Source organism: Octopus bimaculoides, chromosome 4 (genome assembly GCF_046866305.1).
Source record: "Octopus bimaculoides isolate indiv1 chromosome 4, ASM4686630v1, whole genome shotgun sequence".
Lineage (NCBI taxonomy): Eukaryota > Metazoa > Mollusca > Cephalopoda > Octopoda > Octopodidae > Octopus > Octopus bimaculoides.
Window position 1 is genome coordinate 122,940,992 of NC_142931.1, and position 24,095 is coordinate 122,965,086.

Here is a 24,095-nt window from a genome sequence, read left to right on the forward strand (position 1 = left end):
CTTCCTGCAAAGGAGAAACATGGTTACCCCAGTCAGAGAGAAAGAGAGAGGTGAATGTAAATTGGAGGATTGGACAGGGTGCATGAGCAGGGAGTTCACAAGCATGCAAAGGGAGAGAAAGGAAGGGAAGTGGAATGCAGTGAGTGGTGAAATAAGGTTATAAAGGGAGAATATCAGAAAGAAAAAAAACGCTATGATGGCGTTGATACAAGAGACAGCTTTGGGTGTGAATGAGGATAGAAACAATTCATAATCAACCAACTTTTTGTTCATAAATGATCATAAACTCTTTGCAGAGATAGATTCTTTAATTTAAAGCTGACAATTTATTTAGCAAGGATAGAAGAATGGAGTTCAGAATGAAGTATAGGTATAGACATGGTGATATAGTTATGAAGTCCACTTCCCAACCACATAGTTTCAGGTTCAGTTACATTGCATGGTACCTTAGACAAGTGTGTTCAACTATAGCTCCAGGCTGACCAAAGCCTTTTGAGTGGATTTGAAAGAAGCCTGTCATGTGTGTATGTGTGTCTTGACATCACATGATAAGTGAAAGCAAGAATCACCGTCACACAAGCAATGTCATTCACTTCCAGTCTTTTGTGAAAACATGTCTGGCCAAAGGAAATATATACCCTTGCTTGGAAGCAGATGAGGGTCAGCAACAAGGTCATTGAAGAGAATGGATATAAGCATTTAGGAACACAAGAAGTCACCAAGATCAAAGGAGACTGAAATAAAGGATGTATTTGAAAAAGAATACCAAAAAAGATTAAAATTTGTGTAAAAGTTGAATTTGTTCATTATCAGGAATGTGGTATGAAGCAGGGATTCTCAGATACAGTAAGGGAAAACTACAGCAGTGAGAAACTATAGCACTTAAAAATAATTACAAAAATCTAGATCAGAGGTTCTCAACCATTCTAGGACTCCTTAGATTACCATTTTACTCTGGTGAACCCCCATAGACATTCGATGTTTAAACACTAGGTTTATAGATTCATTCACTCGTATAGGTTTGCAATAGCCCTCTCTGAGAGAATATGTTTCAGTGGCCGGAAACATGTTGAACTATGTAAGACGTAAGAAAGAAACCTAATTGTTTCTTGCAATAAATACATTTGAGACAAAATGTTTTTTCATGGATTCCTAAAATACTATTGTAGAACCCAGGTGGCGCTATGATAGAGTGGCCAAAACCTATCAAAGATACCCAATTTACTATTATACTTGCTTGGACCCCCAAAAATCTTATATGGACTCCCAGGGATTCAATGGACCCTGGTTGAGAAGCACTGATCCAGATACTTACTTCATAATTTCTTTAATATCACAGTCTTTATCCCAGTTCTGTACAATTCCAGGTATGTGTCCAAGACCAACAACACCAACAACAATAGGATTGGTCTTACCTGCAAAGAAAACACACAAACAAAAAGAATGTCAAAATATGAGTTTTTCCTAATCATTCTCAGTTCACAACCACACAAGGGTCAACTTTACTCTTTTCGCAAGTTCAATAATCAAATAATTACACAGGTCTTACACATGAGTAACCAAGCAGAAAATAGTCAAACTTTTTTTCCTTACTCATTCTTTTTTTTTAGAAGACCTCACTTGTTTATATGTACAACTCTTCTTTTCAAGAACCCACAATTACTTGTTCTGAGAAAGTTTTGCACAATGTCGTCTGCTTAAACCAATGATTTTGTTTATCCCCAAGTCAGCCTTAATCCAGTATAGTGTCTCTATGAATATGGTTAGTCAACATTACTCCATAAGGAGCATAGCACTGGCTTCCTAGTTTCTCTGGCATATATATTCCTCCCAGGATGAAACCCCAGTTTATTGCATGATTAGTCATTTTTGCAAGCTCAGTGAACTGGAGCAATGCGAAATGAAGTATTTTGCTCAAGAACACCATGCATCACCAGGTCTAGGAATCAAAACCACAATCTTATGATCATGAATCCAAAACCTTAACTTCTAAACCATGTACTTCAAAATAAAACATTATTAAATTATGCAATATGGTCTTCTTGATTTTCATTAGTAAAGTAGGGTAAAATTTGAAAGAGATTCAACAGCTATTTTTAGCTGGCTGACTGATCATATGGAAACTAACTTGTTAGTGTTGGCTTGCCAAATTTAGCTTGAGATAAATCCAAAGTGATTCATATACAGCTTGAACTATATACAAGAGCAGTGGAGAGTTGGAGTGTTGAACTAATAAAATGCATTAAAGTATTTAGTTTTATCATCAACATTCTATGTTCAAATCAGAGTGAGGTTTATAAAACAAGTACCATTAATATGATGGAACTGATTCAACTACACAGAAATTACAATTCTGACTACACAAAATAAATCATTATAAAATCAGGGGCAAAAATGGCAGAGCTATCTATCTGGAATACTTTCCATTTCTTCTATCTTTTATTTGTTTCAGTCACTGGACTACGGCCATGCTAGAGTACTGCTTTGAAAGGTTTAGTTGAGCAAATTAACTTCAGCGCTTATTTTTTAAGCCTGGTACTTATTCTATCAATCTCTCGTTGTCAAACTGTTAACTTACAGGGAGCATAAAACAAACTATCACTGGCTGTCAAGTGGGTGGAAGACAAACACACACACACACACACACACACACACACACACACACACACATATATATACGTATACATATAGGACAGGCTTCTTTCTGTTTTCATCTATCAAATCTACTTACAAGACTTTGATCAGCCTGAGGATATGGTAGAAGACACTTGCCCAAGGAGTTGTACAGCTGTACGGTGGGACTGAGCCTAAGGCCACTCAGTTGGATAATTAGTTTCTTAACCACACAGCCATGTTTATACTTTTTTATACAAAAAAAAAGAGAGAGAAAACTGCAGGCACATCAATTTAAGACATCACTGGACAATAAAGATCATGGAATGTTCAATGTGGACACCAGCTTGGTTGCAGGAGCTGCCAGAAGAGTGTTGAGTCGAACATTAAACTGCCTACGGGGCGCCACTCCGGATTTCTTTGAAGGTTGTCTCCTTTCCGTAACCCTGGATAGGGGCCCATAACCAGGTACTGTCAGCTGGAGCCAGCTGAGCCCGGGACTCGTGACGATTGGGCTACCCAGGATTTTCTTACATCTAGCCCAGGCCTGCACAAAACTGGAGAGGACATTTCAGTGCTGCTGTAAAAGAGGCAGATGCACAACTCCATTGTCTCCCGAGACAAAAGGATACCAACAACAACAACATCAGAGATGTCTACAGCACTTGGCCAGTATAAGTTAACGTTTAGCAATTCATTTCAGCCACTTCTGTCAATTATACATTTCAATTAGTTTACTCTGCAAAAGTTTTCTGTACTAACTTTCTAGTAGACCACCTTACTATTCTATTAATCTCTTTTTGTTGAACTGCTAAGTTACAGGGAGCATAAAACAAACTAACACTTGCGGATTCCAGTCTGATATGGCATGGTTTCTACAGCTGGATGCCCTTCCTAATGCCAACCACTCCAATTTACATCCCTGTAAATTAGCAATTTGTCAAAGAGACCAATGCAAGAAGAACCAGACTTTAAAAATAAAAGTACAGGGGTTGATTTGTTTGGCTAAACCCTTCAGGGCGGTACCCCACTGCCATTGTCCAATGACTGAAAGAAGATGAAAGATTATATGTGATAGTAATAGAACAGTAAAATGTGCTCAACTCACTTTCAGGATCAGGTTTAGAGAGTTTTTTAAGTGAGTATGCCAAGAAAATGTCTCGCTCTTCAACAAATACACGGCTAAGTGCAGGAAATTCTCCTGTCATTTCTTTCAGCATTTGTTCTAGTAAATCTTTCTGTTTACACATTTCTACATCCTCTTTCCTGGAAAAAAGAATAAAATAACAATAACACAATTTCATCACAATATACACACATAGTCATACATAGACACACACACATACATACATACATATGTACATACACAGACATATACATACACATGTATATGCACACATACACACACACATATATATATAGTTTTACAGAGCACAAGGCAACTGCACTAGAATTGGTGCCACATGTGCAAGAACTGTAATATGGTCAGTAAATGAGCAACGATAATGTAGTATTGCTAGGACCCTTTAGACTTGTCAAGGCCATGACAACCTCTCTTGTGTTAATGCCACTCAGTAAAATAGTTGGTAACAAGAACGGCATCCAGCTGCAGAAACCAAAATTGAAATGGACTAAAGAATGTGGTTCTCTGCGCTAACTAAAGGAGCAGCAACTCTGAATAGCAGCATGGAAATCAAAAAGAAAATAATGGTGATAAACTTTCAACTAAGATATAACTTTGATTAGGAGTCCACAACTACTGAGCACAACCAATATAAGGCCATGGATCATTTGGTGCCAGGCCACACAGAAATCTGTTTTATTAACTACCACAGTCTGTGGGGCACTTTTGCACAATACTTGAAGCAAGATATCAACAAGTAAACCCATATTTGAACATCACAGCTACTGTCCCATTACAAATCTTAATAGAACAAAACAAAAAAAAAGGAAAAACAAATAAAAATGCAACTCACGTAATGGGTTCTTTAGTTGTTAGTAGAAACCAGGTCAAACGTAGTTTCTGCCACCAAGACAAAGACTGTAGTGCCCTACGTAGTGTCACCTGAATTGGACGATCCCCCAGATGGAAGTCACACCCAGGAATGTTTAATGCCTACAAAATAGTGGGAAAAAAAAATTTTTTTAAATCACAAAATAGATTCAAAAACATTTGTAACTTGAAAATAGTTTCCTGCTGTTGCTCAACTTTTAACTTGAAGACTTGGCAGGAAAAAAAAAACATACCTCTTTAAAAGCTCTTCGGAACTCACCCCCTGGTGCCATCCCAAGTTCCTTGGTTAAATGTGCAGAGAGGCTGAGAAGAAGTAGATGTAAGCAACCTTGAACAACTCCACTCTGAAAATAGAACAAAACAAAGGTGAATTTAGATTGAACTAACAACGCAACAAGTAGTTCTCACATGTTCTACCACCCCTCAAACTCCCAGAACATATTCAAACATCTTGGCTATCATCCTCATAGCATTATCTCTCCTGATTGGTCCAAACATCTAGACAAACCCTGGTACTCTACTATAATGCTATTCTATAAACACTATCATTTCTACATTATTCCTATCTTTACATGTCTAATCATCACTAAATATCTACAACATCCCTAAACAATATTACATTATCATCCTCAAAACGTACCTGACCCACTTACACCAGAACACACCAAACAAAAAACACATACAAGCTACTGCATCAATAGCCACATTAACTTTAAATACTGCACTGATGAGCAATGAAGAATACCAATGAAGAATAACAACTGTTTCACTTCAACCAAGTCCCACTTCCTCACTTGGGCTGTGAACATAACCAGAATACCAGACTGTACTCCATACAAGCTAACAAGACAATTTAAGAAAACGATAGGCTCCTCCAATACCATTGCATTCACTCCAACCTTTCATGAGAGACACTCTTTGACTGTCTTCATCACTATTTGTACACGCTATCCCCTTTCCACACACCTCCATCATGTATACCCAGCCATCTCCCATCTCAACATGTGTCATGTTCATAAATGGCAAGTAATTCCTTCTACCATCATCCTCATCATTCTACTGTCATTACCCACTTCCATTTCACTTGGTCAACATATAAGAGACTGCATCAAACCATCTGTATCCAATACACTCTGCTTCACACCCCACCTGTACCACTGTCTCTCCTCCTGGACTATTTGTCAGGAAAAAAAGACATACCTCACAATTTGCTCACTTCTATTATTATCCCTGTCTCCTTTCATTCCCATCCCAATAACCTTACAATCCTACCATTGCTGCTTTCACACACCCATTCTGATTTTCTGCTATTCCCCTTCTCAGTCACATTATCTAAGATGTGAAGGTACACAACTTAGGTTACAGGGTATTCCCAACACTTACAGTATACAAGGCATACTGGTATACACTTACATTATACAAGGCATACTGGTATACACTTACATTATACAAGGCATACTGGTATTACATTATACAAGGCATACTGGTATTACAGTATACAAGGCATACTCCATATACTGGTGTCACAATGGAAAGCACCCAAGACCCCACCAACTACTAAGCACCCTCTAAAGTAGTAATTCCCAATGTGAGGCATACGCCCCACTGGTAGGGCCTGGGAAAATTGTGGTTGGGCATTGTGCTGTAGTCGCCAGGCACAAGGTTCTGATAAAAGTGACTCACTTATTTTTTCCTAGTTAATAATGTACTTTTTTTTTTGTACTCAGTACTTAATAAAAGAGTTGCCGGTAGATTCTTTTGTATTGAATAATTGATAAAATATTAAAAATAAAGTTGTTTTTTACCAATTACCAGTGGAACATCCATTTTTCTGAAAAGTTATAGGTAGGGCCTGGGGGGGGGGGGAAATAGGTTGGAAAACACAGCTCTAAAGTGACTGGTGAGCAAGTGGAAGTAAAGTAGAGTTGAGTTTCCTCAGTACTGTCTCATCAATTCTTTAGCAATCAGATTACTCTGTGCAATGTAATGCCTATTTATTTGCATCGTTTTGAATTAATCATACATTATCTTGTGGCTTAAAAATTTCAATGACATCATAGAATAGTTGTAAGAGGCTGGATCAGGCTAGTTTGTACAGAAAATAGACAGGATATTTGGGCTGGATATAGCCAGTTTAAATGCTAAAGGGTTAAGCACTTGACAGTCTCCCCAATGCTGGTGTCTGCAAAAATACATCCAGTACACATTGTAAAGTGGGTGAAAAACAAGCAGAGAATGTGTGAGGTTGTGAGGTTCCTTTAGTTATGTCTTGCCAAGGAATTATCAACCTTTGTAATGTTGGTACCATGAGGAAATTCACTCAGTACAACCTGTAAAATGGTTGGTGATAGGAAACCAAGCCAAAATTGGCACAGACAAGCACCAGCCTTTGAGAGCAATCCCTCCTAGTATGAAATGACTCAGATCCAGACAGTTTGTCCAACCCAAGCCAGTATGATGATATGATGATGAAATAGAACAAGATAAGAGAGGAGTAAATAGAGAAATGAATGAATGAAACATTTACCTGTTTAATAGAAAGTTTTATCTTCTCTAAGTTTATGTTTTTAGCTTCTTCCAAAAGGGTCTCTTCATCCAATTGTAATATATTTACACGACTACTGCACAGCTCTACCATCACAATGTCTGGTTTTACACACTGAATGGTCTGCAACAAAAAAGAACAGATTTCAATAAATCACCACCACTACCATTATTATTATTATTATTATTACTATTATTATGGCAGTGAGCTGGTAGAATCATTAGCACGTTGGGTAAAATGTTTAACGGCATTTTGTCCATCCTTATGTTCTCAGTTCAAATTCTGTCAAGGCCAATTTTACCTTTCAGGGTCAATAAAATAAGTACTGGTTGAGCATTGGGGTTGATAATCAATTTACCCCCACCTCACCCACAAACTTGCTGGCCTTGTGCCAAAATTTGAAACTATTATTATTATTATTATTATTATTATTGTGATAAGGTGGCAAGCTGACAGAGTTGTTAGCATGCCAGGCAAAATGCTTAGCAGCATTTCATCTGTCTTCACATTCTGAGTTCAAATTTTGCCAAGGTCAACTTTGCCTTTCATCCTTTCAGGGTCGATAAAATAAGTATCAGTTAAGTACTGGGGCTGAAGTAATTGACTTACCCCTCCTTGAAATTTGAAATCATTATTATTATTGTCATAATTTCCTGAGTTGGCAAATGCAGAAGTGTCAAATTTAAAGCTTTACAGAACTCACACCTATCCCTGTATGTTTAGAATTCAAATACTACCAAGATTAACTTAGTCAGCAGGTCAGTAAAATAATACCAGTAATATGCTGTGATTGATTCATTCAATTATAACCGATCATGTATGAAAAAAAAATTGAGGTCTCACTAAAGAAGATTAGCAGATTCACTAGACCATGAAACAAAACACCATGCATGTTCTGGTTCTTTAGAATAAGTTCAAAATCTGCCAGGGATCAACTATACTTTTCAACAGTTCAATAGAATAAAGTATAAGTAGTGAGGCTGATATAATCAATTATATGCTTCTCACAAATTCCTGGCCTGTGCCCATGTTAGAAACATAATTACCCTGTGCATGTAAGTAAAAGCACAGTATTGAAATCACTCGTTTTAGTCTGTCTGCGAAATTACTGAACAGATTTTCACCATTTTTGGCAGAAACAGTCATTGGATGAGTGGCTCGAAATGATGAAAATTTAGTATGGCCACTTTCGCGCGCGCGTGTGCGTGCGTGCGCGTGCGTGTGAGAGAGAGTAGCGTGATGGATTTGAGGGTTTCGTTTAGTTACAAGTTGATTTAATTTCACTGGGGTATAAATACCTATAATGGTGAAAAACTTCTCAAATTCTGTGCAATATTTTCTATAAGTATTTCATTTTGTTCACTTTTTTTTTCATATGAATCGACCCTCATCTGCATGTGTATAGATCATGGTGTACCTATGCACATAGACATGTGTGGGTACATACATACATAGATATGTGCGTGTATGTATGTGTATACAGTGATGGATTCAAGGGTCTTGTTTTTTTACAAGTTGATTTCTTAATTTTACCGGACTATAAATACCTATAATGGTGATACATTAAAAAAAATAATTGAGTATGGGTAAGCAACACATTGTAAACCACACTATAACTTGTGAAAAAATTTATCTGCACGCAGGGAATGCATCTCCCCTCGGGTGCCGTTTTTTTTTCATTAGTATTTGTAATGAGATCTGCATTACTTATAAAACAATTATGTTCCTTACATCTTTTAGTACAATACAGCTGATACTATGCCTCAAATTGATTAAAAGGATTATAAAAGGAATTGTCTTTTATCAAAACAAGTAAATTTAAAAATCATCAATCACTGAATCATAGGAGAAAAAAAATGGACAAAATAGTCTACATAAAAACTGATATTCTGAAAGACTCTCAATATGATATGAAGTTTTAAGTAATGATCATGGGAGTCAATTACTTAACAATTATCAATTGATCATGATATGATCCTTACAAAGGTAGCAAGTTGGTAGAATCGTTAGCATACCCTATAATCTTAAAGCATACCTCAGTATTTAACACTTTCACTACGAAATTAAATTTCATGGTTCTTCCAGGTATGATGTTAAATCATCATCATCATCATCGTTTAACGTCCACCTTCCATGCTAGCATGGGTTGGACGACTTGACTGAGGACTGGTGAACCAGATGGCTACACCAGGCTCCAAACTGATTTGGCAGAGTTTCTACAGCTGGATACCCTTCCTAACGCCAATCACTCCGAGAGTGTAGTGGGTGCTTTTACATGACACCGGCACGAAGGCCAGTCAGGCGGTACTGGCAACAGCCACACTCAAAATGGTGTATTTTACATGCCACCTGCACGGGAGCCACTTCAGCGCCACTGGCAACGATCTCGCTCGAATGTTTTTTCACGTGCCACGAGCACAAGTGCCAGTAAGGCGACACTGATAACGATCACACTCAAATGGTGCTATTTACGTGCCACTGGCACGGGAGCCAGATAGCTGCTTTGGCAATGACCACGCTCGGACAGTGCTCTTAGCGCTCCACTGGTACAGGTGCCAACACGATTATCTACCAAAAAGTAATGAAGCCTCAATAACTCAACAGAAAATAGTTTCACACATGACATTCCTCAACAAAATCCAGACTGGTATACAAAACTGCTTCCCATAGTAAAGGCTAATGAAATTATAAGTAGGTATATTAGTTTCCCACAGTAAAAGAGTTAAGGTAATCAACAATAGTAAGAGTACAAACAAACCTTCGCCACATCTTCTTGACTCTCCAGACTAAAGTGTGCTGTCCCAACAATATATACTTTGCTGCCGTGTTCAGTAAGCAGAACAGTCACAGTTGATGGAAGTTCAATTTTTGTAATGTGTCGCACCGAATGTAAAGAATTCTGGTCATTATCATCATCGTCGTCGTCATCATCATCAATTTCTGATTCATCTCCGCTATATGTCACCAGATCTAGAAAGAAAGACGGATTAAGTTTAGACAAGATGTATTTTAGTTTTGATTGATGAACTTAGATTAATGATTTGTAGTTGAACAACCTCAATAATTTATAGTTAAGTTACGGTCTTGTAGGAACCCATCATTCATCACCATCACTGTTTAATATCCGTTTTCCATACTGCTGTGGACTGGACAGTTCAACAGAAGCTGGTGAACCAGAGGACTTGCCAAGGTCAAATGTCTGCTGAGGCATAGTTTCTACAGCTGGATGCCCTTCCTAAAACCAGCCACTTTGCAGGATTCTGGAAGCTTTTTACAGGTTACTAAGCAACTCGTGATACAAGACCCCTCAACTGAGGTGAGGGATAGTATTAAAGGAGGTGGTTTTATGCCAGGTGTTGAGAAGTTAAAATATGATAGAGGAACAAGTACAGGTACCTTGCTGTAAGGGAGATACATGGTTAACCCTTTAGTATTTAAACCAGCCATATCCAGCCAAAATGATCTGCCTGTTTTATCTTCAAGTTGGCCAGATCTGATATCTCACACTTATTTTACAATATTATTCTCAAAATAAATAACCATGTCATTGAAACCACAAAGCTACAAGGTAATGCATGGCTAATTCAAAGCAATGTGAATAAATAAACATTACATTTGACAAAGAAAACTGAATGCTAAAAGGTTAACCCTATAGGAAAAGAGAGATGGTGGTAAAGAGGTGTCATGATTGAACAGGATGAATATGTAGTTCATGAGTGGGTAAGGAGAGTGGCAGAGAAGGGGATAGACGGAAATGGGTTGAGTGGTGAACACGGTTGAAGGCATGGCCAGTCATGAACATCATTTGGATGGGGAAGGTGGTGGAAGTAGAAGTTGATCTAGGTGGTAAAATGTAGCAGCACAGATGGTGTGAAATGTGCAGGAGAGGGTATGGGAGATGTACAGTGCCAGCGATGAAGTCAGAGGTACATGAGGGTGGAAATAGTGCAGATGGAAACATAGGCAGATGTGTGATTTGATGTGAAATGAAATGCATCAATGTTTTAGTATTAGTCTTTGCATTAGACTGAAAGTATGTCAACTCATTTAGAAGGAATTTTACTGTGACTGCCAAGCTCAAAATTGACAGTTGCGTTTGTGAAAATACCAAAATCTAACTCTAGGCTCTCAAAGTGGGCACTACCGCCCCCTGATGGGTGTTGAGACTGTTCGGGTGGGCGCTGGTACCTAAGGGGGTGGTAGAGAAAAAGGAGGCATTGGGAAGAAGGCAGTGAATTGGGGATGCTATGAATTTATTATCATACTATTATAGTACTGTATACATATTGATAATATATTAAATATCAAATGATTCATAGTATATATAAATTAGTAAAATATAAAATATTTATTTATACATGAAAATAGGGGTGGGAGCGCTGAGGGTGTTGTGTGGCTATGAGCAGGGTGGTGGCTGAACAAGTTTGAGAACCTCTGATCTAGCCTAACTCCAGGCTTGAGAGTGTCTTGATTAGTATCAGCCTCTCGTTAGAGCTCTGTTGGTGATCAACAGCCTCACAAATTTTATTACAATGTGAACAATGTCTTCAAGCTAGTTATGTTGTAATTGGAGCTAAAATTGTGAAATATTCACTTATTAGGAGCAAAGAAAACAATAAAATAAAACAAACTTGAGTCATAAGAGGCTGAACCTTCCAAGAAATGATAAAACCCCAGTTTGAAGCATCAGAACTCATATCTCCTTAGCATATTAACTTAGCTTATTTTACAATGTTTTCAGTAGCTGTTAACAAGAGACTGTTGCTAAAATGTGATTTCTTTTTTACCTTTAAATTTCTGATGGTCATAATCATTATCATCATAACCCTTTAAGCATTCAGATTACTCTGTCAAATCTAATGCTTATTTATTCACATTGTTCAGTGATAATCAAGCACTATCTCATAGCATTAAGATTTCAATGATTTGACAGGCTGGATCCGGCTGGCTTGAACATAAAACAGATTGGATATTTGGACCAGATATGGCTGGTTTAAGTGCTAAAGGGTTAATGTCTGCTTATCCATGCTTGCAATGAGACAATAAGTGTAAGAGTAAAATCCACCTGAATGAAGCTTGAAATGTTCTCTTGGAAAAAAAATGTAATTGTTTATTGTTAACCCTTTAGCTTTCAGATTACTCTATCAAATAATATGTTTATTTATTCTCATTGTTTTAAATTAATTATGCATTATCTCATAACTTTGAGATTTTGATGATGCATCTGTTTATGTTTAGAATATCATTGTAGGGTAGGTGAGAGAGGCTGGATCTGGATGGTTTGAACATAAAACAGGGAGAATATTTAGGCAGGATATGGTCAGTTTGAATGCCTAAGGATTAAATAATGATGTATAACAGTAATGTAGTTAAATTACTGACCAAACAGTCAGGTAATCAATCCTTACCACCAGTACTATTACTACTGAGGTTAAAGTACAATATAATTACATTATATGAAATAATAACTTATAATACTGGCACCTAAGGTCTTGGATTGACCATAATTCACAACTGGTATTTATTGATCTTGGAGGAATGAAAGTTAAAGTTGACCAATATGATAATAATAGTACTCAGAATATAATGAGACAGAACTAGACACGGATAGGCAATTATTCCAATTACCTAGTATCTATAATGGTTGTAAACACAGTTTATAATAAGTAGATAGTTATGTATCATTTACTAAGATATATATCAATCACTAAGACAACAAGCGACCAGCTGTGCACCTGTATGGTTATGCCTGTCTATACTGCAACCTCTTACAAAACTGTAAAAATGAACATGTCAGAGAAACAGTCATTGTGTCTATGTATCTGTATGTCTGTGTGTCTGAGGTAGAGATCATTATTTGTATTTGTTTTATGTTAATTTATTGTCATGCTAGTAGCACAGATGTTGTATAAAAAGAATTCATAAAGCATGTAATCATAGATAATTATTAAAAAATTTTCCATTACTTCCTGCACATGTATCAGGACAATTACCCACCAAAGACAATTACTCCCGATAGGATAATTCTCACTGACAGCAACTACCACCTAAGACAATTAATCCTCTTGGTTTAAGTACTAAAGGGTTAATGTCTGCTTATCCATGCTTGCAATGAGACAATAAGTGTTGTACTCTTTCACTCCAACTTTCTCTCACTCTTTCTTCCTGCGATGGACTGGCTGGTGGGGGAACACACACGCCATAGAAACTGGGAAACCGGGCCCATTAGCTTGGCTAGGCTTTAAAAGGGCGCATAAATAAATGACAATAAAATAGTACTTACCACTGTCAGGATCAGAAAATACTTCTAAACTGTCAACTGCACTTAACTTGGGTATAGTGCTGTCAGACATATTTTCCAGCTTCTCTGGGCCAGAATCATCGAGGAAAGCTATTCTATCTGACTCCTGTTCCAGAGATGTTAACAGTGATAGATTGGTGTTGAGGTCATTGCTGAAGTCACTGATTTTGTCTGGCTTTTTAGCAGCATCTGGCAAACCTAGCAAAAATTTTTTTTAAAAGCATAAGTACATGGAAAGGTAAGAAGGTCAATTCGTTAAAACTGCAAATGGCTCAGGGAAATAATTTGACAATAAAGGAAATAAAACCACATTAAATGTAAACATTTGAAGAGAGCTTTTCATTTAGGAAACAAGTGAGGACTAGTAACAAAAATGGCATCCGGCTGTAGAAATTCTACCCCAACAAATTTCATCTAATCTATGCAAGCAAGAAAAAAAATGTATATTAAATGATAGTAACAATCAGTTTTAAGACTTGCCTGCTATTTCAAGCAGATGGAGGAACCACATGGAGACAACTTATTTGGCTTGTGTGTTTGGGTTTTTTTTAAAGTAAAAATTGTGAAGAACAATAACCATCTTCACTTCCAGTCCAGTTGTGACTAAATGTCAGGTTTTTGGCAGCTCTTTCTTTAGTTCAGCCATAATAATTTATGTCATGAAACTAGTTCTTCAGTTCAACTGGTCCTTAATTCTTTGATTAAGCACAGGCATGGGTGTGTGGTAAGGAGTTTGTTTTTTTAACAACATAATATTGGATTCAGTTCCACTGAGTCGTACCTCAGGAAAATGTCATCTACTATAGCCCAAGGCTGACCAAAGCCTTGTAAGTAGATTTGAGAGACAAAAACTGAAAGAAACTCATTGTGTGTGTGTGTGTGTGTGTGTGTGTGTGTGTGTGTGTGAGTGTATATGTCTTTTGTGTTTATGTGTCCCCACCACAGCTTGAAACTGCTATTGGTTTGTTTATATAACCATAACTTAGCAGTTCTGAAAGAGATACAGATAGAATCAGTACCAGACTTTAAAAAATTAAAATTAAAATATTGGAGTTGATTTGTTTGACTAAAACCCTTCAAGGCAGTATGGGGGGCATGTAGTTTTGTGGTTAGGATGTTGGACTCATGATCTTAAGATTGTGGTTTCAATTATTGGACAGTGTGACGTATTGTGATCTTGATCAAAACACTTCATTTCATGTTGCTCCAGTCCACTCAGCTGGCAAAAATGAATAATCCTGCAACAGACCAGCATCCCATCCAGGTGGGTAATTTATATACCCTGGAAACCAGCCCTTATGAGTCAGCATGACTCAAAAAGGTAACTTTACCTTTTTACCTTTACCTTCAAGGCAGTCCCCTAGCATGGCTCTAGTCCAATGAGTGAATCAAAGAAAAGATAAAGATATAAAAAAGAAGGAAGAACACTTCAAATGATGCGTGTTAAATATGCTATGTCTGATTAAAAAACAAAGAAAAAGGGGACAGGGCTACCATATCAAGGATATCTTTCATGAGAGCTAAACAACACAGACTTGATCAGAACTGGATCAGGGCTAAACAACAACTGCAAATTAGTAGGAGAGAGGAATAAGATTGTGAAACATTCATGCTTTTTTTTAGATAAGCAACATAATAAAGCAAGGATTTATATCAATGTAAGTAAACTTAGCAAAGACTGAAGCATCAGTAAGTAGAGAAGAAGTCTGGACCATGCTACCACAAGGAAATGGCCATGCTTCATATGCAGAAAAGGCAGAGGTAGAAACTCATTTCAGTGTACCTAGTGTAAACTATGGACACAAAAGTGTTGTAGAGGAAATAGTAGATTTTAATTAAGCAGTTAATGCTCAAGAGCATTTAAGCGTTGAGCCTTATGGAAGCAATGTGGTCAATGCCAGTGTCGCATAACTAGCACCTGTGCTAGTGTCATGCAACTAGTACCTGTGCCAGTGGCACATAAAAAAACACTTTTGAGTGTTGGACCTCACAGGGTCAGAAAACTGGCTGCCACAGCAAAAGTAAGCCAGACATCGATGTAGCGAGTGCTGAAGGAGGATTTCAGGACTCACTCCTAAAAGATGATCTGCTGTCATGAGCTTATGCAAGTTTATAAGGCCATGAGACAGGAGAGAAGTCGTCTTATCCTGCGTCAAATTGTTAAAGGCATGCTGCCCAACCGTGTGTTCACTGACAAAAAGAAATTTGACATCAAACAGACAGAATGACCAACTTTGGAATGTGTCAGGCTCCATCAAGGGTAGACTCGTAAATCAATGTCAAAATCCACAGTCAGTTATGGTCTGGGTGGCTGTGACAGCCACTAGGTCTCCCCTCGTTTTTGTGCCCTCGAGTGCTAAAATTAACACCCAGTGATAGATTAGTAACATTCTTGAAGCTGAACTGCTTCCATGGGGAGATGAGCACTTTCAAGGTACATCTTGGAGCCTCCAACAGGACTTGGCACCATCCCATAGCTTCAGACAGACACAACACTGGATTCAGATAAACATTCCATCATTCATAGCCTGTCTCAACCTATTGGATTTTTCTGTTTGGTCCATTTTGGAGACAAGGATCTCCAGCACTCCTCATGCATCGCTTGACACTCTGAAGGCATAACTGCAACAGGAATGGACTCTGACTCTGCAAGAACAGTTGCATGCTATGTGTGAAGCATTTGCACCTAGACTTAAGGCTGTGATTCAAAAAAGTGGTGGTCATGTCGAATAAATGTGGTAGTGTCATAATTGTGTTTCCTTTACCATTGCATTGAAATGTAACAATATTTTGCTTTGACAAAATTGAAAAGAGTTGGTTGACTTAATTTGGGGAGACCCTGTATGTGTGTGTGTGTCATCATTGGCAACAGAAGCAGTATTAATACCAAAAGGCAATTTTTATATCCAATTTAACATAGATGTTTTGTTAGAATACCAAATACTGCAGAATATATATATTTCATTTATATTCATTTGACATTTCATTTATATTTGTTAAGGCGGCGAGCTGGCAGAATCATTTGCATGCTAGGAAATATGCTTAGCAGCATTTCATCCATCTTTACATTCTGAGTTCAAATTCCACCAAGGTCGATGCTGCTTTCATCTTTCAGGGTTGATAAAATAAGTACCAGCCGAGCACTGGGGTCGATGTAATCGATTCAGCCCCTCCTCCAATCTTGTTGGCCTTGTGCCACAATTTGAAATCATTATTATTGCTATTATTATTCATGTACAAGTACATGTGTATTCATCCTTATTTTATTCAATTTTAGAAAATTTGAAGCAGGTCTTTGACAATCCCAGAGCATATTGGACTTATTTTGTACTTGACTTTTGGTCCACCTTGTATGTAGACATACGCACCTGTCTACTCAACATAAATTCAAACCATTGAGTAAATTTCTTTATTTCTTTACATAATTTATTCACCTCCAAAATTTTAATCTGAATACAACTCTTGGCATATTACTCATCTAAGTGTGGACTCTTAATTCCACCTCAAACATTTTTATCATGCCTTAACAATTAAAGATACAAAAAAAGTCTTCAATGTTTTCTCAACATCACAAATAGGAATTTGAAATTTTAAAAATTCTTTTCATTAAAAAAGTGTTTAAAAAAATAAAACCCAGAAAGGAATCTCAGTCTACATACACCATGTAGCAGCTGAATAAGTTTTCAAAATAAGAAAAATATTGTGCAATTAATAACGCATATGAAATATTGTAGTTTCACTTTCTGCAAGTTCAAAATGCTGTTTGTTGTTCCAGTTTATTTATTAATGATGTACGAGTATGTTTGAGTGAGTATATGTATGCAGGTATATGTACATATGTGTGAATATATATACGCACGTGTGTGTGTGTGTGTCTCTCTCTCTCTCTCTCTCTCTCTCTCTCTCTCTCTCTCTCTCTCTCTCTCTCTCTCTCTCTCTCTCTCTATATATATATATATATATATATATATATATATATATATATATATATATATATATTGAAAAACTAGAGGTAGTCGATAGCTTCCGCTATCTGGGCGACCAAGTTAGTAGTGGGGGTGGGTGCGCTGAAAGTGTAGCTGCTAGAATAAGAATAGCCTGGGCAAAGTTTAGAGAGCTCTTACCCCTGCTGGCGACAAAGGGACTCTCACTCAGAGTAAAAGGCAGACTGTATGACGCATGCGTACGAACAACCATGCTACATGGCAGTGAAACATGGGCTGTAACTGCTGAGGACATACGTAAGCTCGCAAGGAATGAAGCCAGTATGCTCCGTTGGATGTGTAATGTCAATGTGAATACCCGTCAGAGTGTAAGTATCTTGAGAGAAAAGCTGAACATTAGAAGCATCAGTTGTGGCGTGCAAGAGAGACGATTGCGCTGGTATGGACATGTGGTGAGAATGGAGGAGGATAGCTGCGTGAAAAAGTGCCACACCCTAACAGTTGAGGGAACCCGTGGAAGAGGTAGGCCCAGGAAGACCTGGGCTGAGGTGGTGAGGCAAGACCTTCGTACATTGGGCCTCACCGAGGCGATGACTACGGACCGAGACCTTTGGAAATGGGCTGTGCGTGAGAAGACCCGGCAAGCCAAGTAAGATCGTTGCCAGTGCCCCTGGACTGGTTCTTGTGCGGTTGGCACATGAGATGCACCATTTTGAGCGTGGCCGTTGCCAGTACCGCCTGACTGGCTCCTGTAGGATTTTCGAGCGAGATCGTTGCCAGTGCCCCTGGACTGGCTTGTGCGGGTGGCACATAAAAGACACCATTTCGAGCGTGGCCGTTTTCGTGCGGGTGACACGTAAAAGCACCCACTACACTCTCTGAGTGGTTGGCGTTAGGAAGGGCATCCAGCTGTAGAAACTCTGCCAAATCAGACTGGAGCCTGGTGTTGCCATCCGGTTTCACCAGTCCTCAGTCAAATCGTCCAACCCATGCTAGCATGGAAAGCGGACGTTAAACGATGATGATGATGATGACACACAAGGTGCTATCAAAAGGTTCCCAAACTAGTCATGTTTAATCATTCAACTACTACCGTAGTTGAATAATATTCTTAAGGCTGCAATTTACTCACACACAGCATCTTCAGAGCTTTGTCGCTAATTCAGTTCTTAACCAAATTAAAAACTTAACATTTTTGAGGAGGACTAGTCCCTAACTACATTTGGACATAAAAAAATTGAGATTTGGTCCAGTAGAAAAAAGTTTACATTAAAATTTGTAGCAACATTATAGGAGAGTAAGTAACACGTCCAATCAAGTTTAGATCTAAATAACTTTTTTTATTTTAAAAGCCAAATATATATTCATCTTAGCATCAATGATAGAAAAAAGCATGAGGAATTGCATAGTTTTGGTCCCATGCAACTAAAATTTGTATCAAAAAAGTTATGAGGTAAAATATCATGAAAAAAAACATAAGGCAAAACATTGGATTTAAGTATAATTAACTTTTAGATTTTAAAAACAAACTACATTTTAATTAAGCTTTACTGATAGAGCGCAATTTGAGGAATTTCATGGTATCAATCTCATGCAATGAAATTTTTAAAGAAAAGAGTTATGAGTGTTTGTTTCTCAAATTTGGGGGTGGTAATATAGTTCTATACTTTTTTTATGAAAATAATTCTATAAAGGGAAAAATTTTCAATGACACCACTAATTTGCAATTAGTTTAATTACATCATGTATTAATTAATGTAATTAATAATATTTCTTAAGGCCACAATTTACTCACACGCAGCATCTTTCAGAACTTCGTCGCTAATTTGATTCTTAACCAAATTGAAAACTTAGCATTTTTGAAGAGGAGTCGTCCCTATAAGTAACACCAGTCGCTTTCGTAACACTGTGATGTCACTCAACACACTGCTTCATGAAAATCACTACTAGCTCTCACTGCGCACACAACCATGTGCTGCCATGCTACAGAAGTAACCCAGGAACTTTTTGATACTACCTCATAAATTAAGATAACATAATCTGTTGGATGTGCAATGCAAGTGTGTGTATGACAAAGTGCAAATATGTTGAGAGAAATATTAGGCACAAAAGAACTGGGTGTAATGTACAAGAGAGAAGACTAAGCTGGTATGATCATGTGTTGTGTATAGATGAGGATTGCTATATGAAGAAATGCTGATTGCTAGATGTGGATGGAACCTGAAAGAGAAGCCCAGGAAGATGGTGGGAGGGGGGTGTAGTGAAGGCCAGTCACAGGAAGCTGAGCATTACAGAAGCCTGACATGATTGTTGATTTGCCATGCTCAAGAAGACTCAGCAAAAATGAGATCCTAAAAGCATATTACTTATGCCTATGCCTTTGCATCCAATTTATTCCTGTCAAACCATCCCTACATCTCATCTTCCTAACACCTGTCTTTCCATTACTCTTCTAACTACAACAGTATTTACTCAGCTGCTGTAAATTATATGAAAGTAGAACTGCACATATCTTATCTCCCTTTTGTGCAACCAGTTATCCCTCTCCTTGGAACCACTTGCTCTACCATCCATCCTGCATTCTCAATATCATCCCTTAAAACTTTATGCTCCACTGAATGCTCCTTTCCCCAGAGCATCCTCTCATACCTGCCATTGCTACCCTCCCTTTATCATTACCTTTGTTCATCATACACTATATCCACCCCTACATACTTCTGACCTCTATCTATGATACTGTACATCCCTCTCTCATCCAACACTCCACCTCACACATCATATATCTGTGGCTTTATACTGTTGCACATCCCCACCTTTATGTACTTATCACCTCCTCTTTATTTCAATCCCATTTTCCTTCACCTTCCCCACAAAATGAGAGTCACCATTGAGTGCACCTCTACCTGTGTTTACCATTCACTACATTCACCTCTGTATCACCGTCTGTCACTCTCCTTTCAAATTCCTGCGGACTTCCATCTTTTCTCTACAATGAAAAGGCAGCTCAAAGGTCATCATTTTAACACCATTGTTGAGATCAAGAGCAAATCACAGAAGGTCCTTGACTCACAGAAAATTATTTCCAGGCCAGATTCCAGGAGTGGCAGGCACACTGGGACCAGGATATTGCTGTGCAAAGTGATTATTTCGAAGGAGGTGATGTTAAAACTTAGGTAAGTAAGCTATTTTTTATTAAACATAATTAGACCAGGAACATTTTTATACCACCTTTTCCTAGTCTTTGCATGTCCTTAACATTCACAACTCTTATGTCACTATAATGAAGCACTGATCTTCATATACAAGCATCATACGGTCTATGTTTCACTCTGAGAGTGCAGCCTTTTGTTACCAATAGAATAATTTGCAGACCTTTATCTAGCAGCTTGTTATTCTAGTAAGTATACTTTCAAAATATCTTCCTCCACTGTTAATTAGATCACCTAGGTAACTGAAACTATTTACTTCCTCTAAAGATTCTCCCGGGCATTCAAGAAAATCTATTCTGTTCATAATGTTTACTACTCCAGCACATCTGCCACAGACAAAGTCTACTTTCTCTGTTGACTTTCTTACCCATGATTCCAATGCACCTATTGTGTCCAAAGTTTGGACTAGGTACACCATATGGAATTTCTACCTACATCTTTTCTACATATCAGTCATTTTTGTGAAAGGAATAGCATCTTGTCTGTTTTTCTGCTTACTAGAACTTTGTTCTTTTCTAAGTTAATTTAAGCCTTTTGCTTCTACACATGGAATTTTTCTAATTCTGCTACAGATTCAGCTATAAGAACAAGGTCATCAGCATAGAGAAGTGCTCACAGGAAACTAATCTTAAGGCCTGGAAGACTTGCTGTACTTATTGTTAACTCTTGTACATTGCTTGAGCAGCTATCACCAGTCATTCATCTACTCCTAGCTTCCACAGTGACCACCAGATCAGAAAGCAAGGGACTCTGTCTAAGGATTTTTTTCCAGGTCAGCAAATGCCAAGTACAATGGTTTACTTTGGATGATGATGAAAGGATTTTTAACAATAATGCAGAATACTATAAGGAGTCTTTTAAAAGAGCTGGTGGTTATTATGACAAAATTAAGTTAATCCCAGACACTTAGCTTAAGCTGGCCCTGAGTAGTTGTAGAGATACTACCAAACCAGAATACTTGGCAGGAATTCCTCAAGCATTTGCCTATCTAAGAATCTTGTGGATTTCCCCATGGCTGAACAAAGAATACATATAAATATCGTACATAAATGCAAGGTATTGATACAATAGGTATAAATATTACATAGGTTCCACAATCAACTATGTGAAACAACTTATTTCTATACAAAAGCACTCCTTCTCCAACCCAAGACTTAGGCTCTCTGCTTCTCTAGATGAATATCACCATAACTTGGACAATAACAAGATGAACTAAAGATTGAAATGGTCAGTGCTGGGATACACCACACTGTGCCATGGAAATAGATATCCATGAGGATTAAAAACCAAAGAGAAATTGAAAATTGTATTAGCTAGCAATAGACACCTTTGCCAGTGGGTGTAACCAGCCCACTTATGAGTAGCCATCATCCATTGGACAATAAACTTTGCTTGCAAAGACCTGTTGAGGCAAGTGAAATCAAAATCGCTGACGTGGCCGATGACAGTACCACCTGCCAGTGGAACATTAAAAGCACCATCTGAGCATGATCGTTGCCAGGGTCACTGACTGGCTCCTGTGCCATGGCATGTAAAAAGCACTATTTGAGCGTGATCGTTGCCAGCATCACCTAACTGTCACATGTGCCGGTGGCACATGAAAAGACAACATTCGAGCATGGCTGTTGCCAGTGCCACCGAACTGGCTCCCATGCAGGTAGCATGTAAAAAACACCTTTTGAGCATGGTCATTGCCATAACTGCCTGACTGGCCCTTGTGCCAGTGGAACGTAAAATCACCCACTACTCTCAGAGTGGTTGGCGTTAGGAAGAACATCCAACTGTAGAAACTTTGCCAGATCAGATTGGAGCCTGATGCAGCCTTCTGGCTCCCCAGTCCTCAGTCAAACCATCCAACCCATGCCAGCATCGAACGCAGACATTAAACAACAACAATGATGATGATGATGATGACATATATGTATAGATATTACAGTACCACCCAGACTGTCAGATGCTGTTATACACTGCTGGTTACAGTGCATTCTTTTCCATCTTGATACAAATTGCTTAGCGGAAACTGCACAGGTTCACCTGTTGTCAGTGAACCATATGACCATGTTCAGCTGAGCAGCACTTGTGCATTTGGTACTCTGCAATCACATTGCTCACTCTGCTTCATTCTCAGATTATCTCATTCTGAATGATATATATATATATGTATTTGTATGTGTGTGTACATATATATAAACACATATGTACATTATATATATACGTATGCATGTGTGTGTGCGTGCATCCACACATTTGTACACATATATCCAAGTAGAGAATTGTTGTATAAATATCAAAGAATAAATCCACAGTAATTTGGAGCTGAACAAGTTATTAAAATCCAACACATTACACTGCAGTAAATCCAAGTGGAACCAACTGGCATGTAAATACATAATTCATTAAAATGATCTTTAAGAGTAACATATTTAACATAATCGATACTTTATTTGGACTCAACAGCTCTTTCATTCAAATAGATATTATCAAATGTATAATTACAATATGTATCACAATTATGTAATTATAAATTTGGTGATATTATCTTAATCAAACAGCTGTTAAGCACAATGTATGAAATAAATGTGAAATTTTATGTTTTTTCTGCTTTTATAATACACACATATAGGCACACATATGCATACATACATTTATACATCATTTGAAAAACAGTCTTTAATGCTGGTGCATGTATCGCATGTTTCAACAAATCAGATGCACCAAAGTATTGTGTCAAGATCCAGTGTCTGCTTTCAGTTCAGTTACCTTCTCGAGTCATGCCGACTCGTAAAGGCTGGTTTCTCAGTTTCCATGGCGTATAAATTCCCAACTGGACATGAAGCCAGTCCATCACAGGATTACTCATTTTTGTCAGCTGAATGGACTGGAGCAACGTGAAATGAAGTGTTTTGATCAAGAACACAACACACTGCCTGGTCCAGGAATCAAAACCACAATCTTACACTCATGAGTCCAGCACCGTAACCACTAAACCACATGCCTCCACAGTGTCTGCTTTGACATGGTTTCTATGGCTAAATGCCTTTCCTAATGCAAACCACTTTATGAAGTATAATAGGTTCTTATTGTGTAGTACCAGCATTAATGAGGTCACCAAGCAATTTGCAAGAAATTGGTCCCACATGGGGATGTAGTAGAGAAGGGGGAGGCTTTATAATAGGTGTGGAGAGGATAAAGCATGGAAGAGGGACAGGAGCAGGTACTTTGCAGTAAAGGAGATACGTTAAATAAGAGTAGGTGGGAGAAACTGAAAAGGAAGATAAAGATGATGGTGACAAGGTGTAAGGGTATTACTTTCAAGGTACAAGAGGATGAGTACACGAGAAGGGGGACAGAGGATTGGGAAGGATGGGAGAATAAGTGTGTAAGCACATGAAAGGTGAGTGACAGATGGTTAGTCACAGGGACAAAAGTGTAAACACAAAATATATATAAATGTTCATCTCTGAGTGGA

At 38.0% G+C, this 24,095-nt stretch overlaps 1 protein-coding gene across 2 annotated transcripts in view; it reads right to left on the reverse strand.

Annotated features, from left to right (window-relative positions):
• Nucleotides 1-24,095, reverse strand: part of LOC106880304 (traB domain-containing protein) — a 30,824-nt gene that overhangs the window by 3,230 nt on the left and 3,499 nt on the right. For both annotated transcript variants that reach the window (XM_014930179.3, XM_014930180.3), the window contains exons 2-8: nucleotides 13,456-13,671; nucleotides 9,931-10,142; nucleotides 7,155-7,295; nucleotides 4,861-4,971; nucleotides 4,590-4,729; nucleotides 3,722-3,879; nucleotides 1,316-1,415 (exon numbers count right to left, since the gene is read on the reverse strand). In XM_014930179.3, the coding sequence (XP_014785665.1) occupies nucleotides 1,316-1,415; nucleotides 3,722-3,879; nucleotides 4,590-4,729; nucleotides 4,861-4,971; nucleotides 7,155-7,295; nucleotides 9,931-10,142; nucleotides 13,456-13,671 (1,078 nt within the window). The remainder of the gene's footprint in view (nucleotides 1-1,315; nucleotides 1,416-3,721; nucleotides 3,880-4,589; nucleotides 4,730-4,860; nucleotides 4,972-7,154; nucleotides 7,296-9,930; nucleotides 10,143-13,455; nucleotides 13,672-24,095) is intronic.